Source organism: Chaetodon trifascialis, chromosome 23 (genome assembly GCF_039877785.1).
Source record: "Chaetodon trifascialis isolate fChaTrf1 chromosome 23, fChaTrf1.hap1, whole genome shotgun sequence".
In the NCBI taxonomy this organism is placed as follows: domain Eukaryota; kingdom Metazoa; phylum Chordata; class Actinopteri; order Chaetodontiformes; family Chaetodontidae; genus Chaetodon; species Chaetodon trifascialis.
Window position 1 is genome coordinate 815,001 of NC_092078.1, and position 4,965 is coordinate 819,965.

Genomic DNA, 4,965 nt, shown 5'->3' on the forward strand with positions numbered 1-4,965 from the left:
CACACTGATTTATTCGCACAAGAAATCTGAACATTTAAAGGGCAAATTCACATAAAATGTGCAGAAAATGTGCTCAACACATTAGTCTGTAGGTGTGGATGGTTGTCTGTGTGAATGGATGGATGGATGGATGGACGGTATTAAGCATTCAATCAGTTCTCCTCTGGCTCCAGCCTCAGGAGAAAAGGTCAGCTCGGTGCTCAAAATACTGCAAGTAATTGCAGTGGAAGTCCATGGCTGCGTGATCCTGCACCTCCCTTAGCACACTAGATACTGAGAGACTCTGATTGGACTTTTGCTGAATGTATTCTTGCTGCCTAGAGGGAGCCTGGGAAGTTGATGGCTTCATGGCCTGTTCTGCATTACATTCTTAGCCAAACCACTGGTAGGGCTCAGGTTCATTTGTACATATGTGACATTATCACAAGAAGTTCTGTGACATTAAAAAACACTTTTAAACGCAGTCGCATGCATGTCTGTCTATCACTTCTTCTTTTGTCTCTTGTTCTTAGCGGCCGCCCTCCGTCCCAACTGGTGAGGCATTTCGTTGGTTCTTCTAGCCTTTCCTTCGCCAGCAGAGTTGCAGCTAGAGGCCGAGCAGGAAGTCATCATCACATAAAGACAACAAATCAGGCGTGGATAAGTTTGAAAAAAAAGGGAACTACCACTTCTGAAACTGAACCAGATGTTTTTCAGCAGGATTACAATTTCGCACTGTGTGGATGACGATGTAAGACTACAAATCCCACCTCAACTGGAGCAGGGAACCAGCTAGGAAGAGAGAAGAAGAGGAGGCAGCTTGGTCACGGGCAGCTGGAACTGGCCAATCAGAATTTGGTGCGACGGTGCCACAGTTGCATGTTTTCTACATGTTTTCTAAACCTTGCTTGCAGGTAAATTTCAAACTCAGCCCTAACACACAGCACACATGTTGTATAGCCACTCGTAATTCACAGCTACTTAACAACAAATGGTACCACTCATTTTTTGTACAGGTTAGCATCACAGAAGGCTAAAGTTAGTGGGTTACAGTTATCAACTGACCAATCAGAGCTTAGTAGGAGGGCTTGAATGGATGCAGCTACTTTGCTGTGCTAAACTGTAAAAAGTAATGGCCAAAAAATAAAAATAAATAAATAAATAAAAAATCAACATGCGAAAATTAACCAATCAGCCAAACCGACAACTTCTTTAGATTTTTTTCAATGTAATCTAAGATGAGAGGATTTGGAAAGTTCAGGTTTGCTCCTCTGTAGCTTGACTAGATCATCAACAGTAGATGCTGCCTATAGTTGGGAAGCAAATGCATCATGGGTTGAAAAAAATAAAGCAAACAAACCTCCATCGCTGAGATCATGAGCTGATCCTCTTCTATTGGCTGGTCTCTGTTTTATAGACAGCTGGTCACTAAAGATCAGTCAATAGCAGAGTGACACTTTTTTAGCTGTGTGTTATCAGTAAATGTCAGATTTCGAAAAAGGTTTGGTAGTTCTTGAAAAGTTCAGTCTTTGTCATGTGACTGGTCGGGCATGTTGGTTTTATCGACAGCCCAGAAAACCAAAACTCCTGAAGTTTACCTCAGCGTGATGTAGCTGATGTGGCCTTGGAAGATCCATCACTTTGCCAGTCGCTTGGTCAAATTCAATTCAATTTTTCAATTCAGTTTTATTTGTATAGCGCCAAATCACAACAAAAGTTGTCTCAGGACACTTTCCATACAGAGCTGGCACAGGCCAAGCTCTTTTATCTACAGAGAACCAACAATTCCCCCATGAGCAAGCACTTGGCGACAGTGGTGAGGAAAAACTTCCTTTTAACAGGCAGAAACCTCGAGCAGAACCAGACTCTGGGTGGGCGGCCATCTGCCTCGACCGGAGAAGATGACAGATCACCAAGTCAATGAATATTTAATTAATATATATATTTTTTGTTTTATTCATGCTGTTGGAAGTTGTCTAGTTATATCTCATCAAAAATAAAGACTCAGTAACAGGATGGCAAAGCTTCACAACGCAACATGCCATTGTCAAAATGTTTCGCTTCATTGGGGAAGCGCTGAACAAGACCATGGTCTTCAGCTGTTGTGCAAAGGCCACCCAGTGGGGACGGAAACCTTTAATTCCATATTCGTGTCATATCACATTCAATTCAATATTCCTTTATTAGCCCTGCAAGGGGAAATTCCAGATACCACATACCACATTAGACAGAGATGTTCCCAGCTGATCCCAAGGGTCAGTATCGGGCTGATCCTGCCATAATTTAAAGGATTGTATTGGCTAAAATGAAGACAAACAAAATGAGAACTCTACTACTTCCACCTCAGTCTTTTAGTGTTGCAGCGCTGCTATGAAAGCCGGTTTCTACAGTGCAAGCATCTTATTTGATTGTGTCGCTGAGAGTTAGAATATGTAAATGAGAATATATTTGTGTGAACCAGTGCTAGCATCCGGCACTCATCTAATTCATCAGTAGAGAGCTCAGCTAGCAGCTTCCAATTTTTAGCTGTTGCTTTCTCTGGCTAAAATGACAAATCAGCTGTCACTAATTAACATGAAGTCTGTGAGTAACTTGATAACAGGATGCCATTGAACTTGTCTGTTGTCTCTCTGCAAGCCACCGGCTTTTGTGACAGAAGACAGTCCATTCCAGTTGATCCCATCGTGTCGATTTCAGGAGTAATATCAATAGTTTCTTGTGAAAAGTCAGGTCTGGGTCTAGTTTAGAAGATATTTAATCAACATTTAGGTAAACCTCAGTAGCAGATCAGACTTTATATCAACAGATATTCAATGTTAAAGGACTTGAATTGGATTCATGGCCAACCAAAAAAAATCTTGATGGGGACATCCCTCCCCAATAATAGCATTCACGTCGATGCCTGAGTTGAAATTACTGCTGGGTAGCAGATTTTTCTCATTCACATAATTTGGCACTTTGAGGAAATGCCTGAACACCAAACAAAAACCGGCTTCTGCGTTGAGCAAAAGGCCCAAATTTAATGAACACAGTGTTATATTGTCATGTTGTGAGTGAAGCTTCCTGCGAACAACTCTTTAATAACACACTGGTCTTGAATTGCTGATGATGTGAATGCTAACAAGTTGTTAAGACAAGATCACATAAGAGTCTTTCCACCTCTACAATCCGTCCAATGCGGCATAATAACTGCAGTCACTGAGCAAGTGTCCTCTCCGACAACCCTTTCCATCTGTGATCAAACTGTCTCCTCCTTCCTCTTCTTCCTCCAACTCCTCCTACCAAACCACAAACCCACCGTAGCCAAAACTGGAAGATTCAGGCCTCGAATGGACCACTGCTGTTGCCAGAGAAACAATTACAGTTTGACCAAAATTGGATGACAAGTTAACCTCAAAGGATAAACTTTACCACAGGTTGAGGACAAACTGACCTCAGCAGGAAGTGATCCAGGACTGTTATTAAGGACTACAACTTCACCACAGTATGACTAGAATTGCCACATCACTGTTATCTGTCTCTTTTGTCTACCTCCTCCTCAAGAACTTAAAGGCACGATTTCTACTTGGCTGTGTTCACGCTGGAATGACATGATCTGCTTCTTAACTCTCTCGGTGGTCCAGAGCTGATCTGCCTCCGGTGGAATCTGGTGTTTTGATTGTTGGATTTACTGAATCACTCCTCAGCCTAGTGTCAGATGTTTTTATTTGTCTGGATATCAATGGAAAGTTCTCAGGGCGCAGTCATACTTCCGGTTGGTTTTATATGAACTAAAGCAGACTGGAAAAACTCACTTTCTTGTATTTTTGTATTTGCATAAAAGGTGACAGTGAAAGGTTTGCAATTTCTGTCTCAACAAAGAACAGTGTGTCATTAAATCCAAATTATTGGTGGAGTTTCACTTTGAACATTGGCTCTAAATTTACACCTCCAGTCCCGAACATTCAGATTTCTGTATCTATCGATCTGTATATTGTCTGTATTGGTCAAACCCTCACAAGGACCTCGAAGAGAGTTCAGAACCAGTTTCTCTGTTCTTTTATCAGTGCAGATTGTACCACATGAGGACCAACAGGAAAGTGAACAGGTGAATTCACCTGCAGTTTAAATGCAGTGTGGGAATTCACAGGGAACCTTTGGATCTTCAGGAAGCCCTGGTGTTCTGAGCGGAACCCTGGGACTTACAGGAACTGAACAGAACTGAAAGAGCTCAGATCGAACCATTCCATGCCAACAACATTTCCAACACATTTGTGGGCCTAATTTTGAGATCACACACTAAAATATTATGTGCTACCTTTTAAACGCATAAAAAGTCTAAAATTTCATTTCTGAAAAAAAAAAAAAAAAATTCCTCCCTCCAGAAAGGATGGCCTGCATGTAAAAACAGCTCAGTGTGCAAGTTCTTAACAAGTCGTGTTTTAAAATATTAAATTGATAAATGTTGAATAATCTGGCACCAACAGACATCTGGTCAGACTTGTGGTGGTCTAGAGGAAGTCGAGAATGCTGGTGACAAAGATGCTATTCTTGTGGTCAGGTGTCAACTTTACCTTGCGAAGCAGCGGATTTGACCAGAATCCATCTTGCCAGGCTTTAAGTTAATGGTGTTGTGGGCGCCGGACAAATGTAGCATCAGTTATATCAAATTAGGCTTTTGGAATGAAACAATCCTGTGTTGAGGTGACATAAAGTGAAATGACATAAGCGCCCCCTAGTGGCAGTGAGATGCAGTTTTTGTTGCTCTATCATCATTAGTTTTTCCATCTTCTATACCCCGACTATCCCTTTCGGGGATGGGGGATGGATGGAACCTATCCCAGCTGGCATCATTAGTTTTTCCTGGGAGGAAATAGTCCACCTGAAAACTGATCAGTGAGGTCTTTGGTTATCCAGAGTAACCAGGACATTGCTGTTGAGTCTTTAAAATGTAATTCGTAATTTTTAAGCAGTGTGTGGAGCAGTGTGTCACAAACTCTATTCGCC

At 41.8% G+C, this 4,965-nt stretch overlaps 1 protein-coding gene across 2 annotated transcripts in view; it reads left to right on the forward strand.

The window, feature by feature from the left end:
- The window catches only part of LOC139351223 (CXXC-type zinc finger protein 5-like), a 14,187-nt gene extending 10,367 nt beyond the window's left edge, over positions 1-3,820 (forward strand). For both annotated transcript variants that reach the window (XM_070993020.1, XM_070993021.1), the window contains one exon: positions 513-3,820. In XM_070993020.1, the coding sequence (XP_070849121.1) occupies positions 513-560 (48 nt within the window). In that variant the 3' untranslated portion in view covers positions 561-3,820. The remainder of the gene's footprint in view (positions 1-512) is intronic.
- The last annotated feature ends 1,145 nt before the right edge of the window (positions 3,821-4,965 follow it).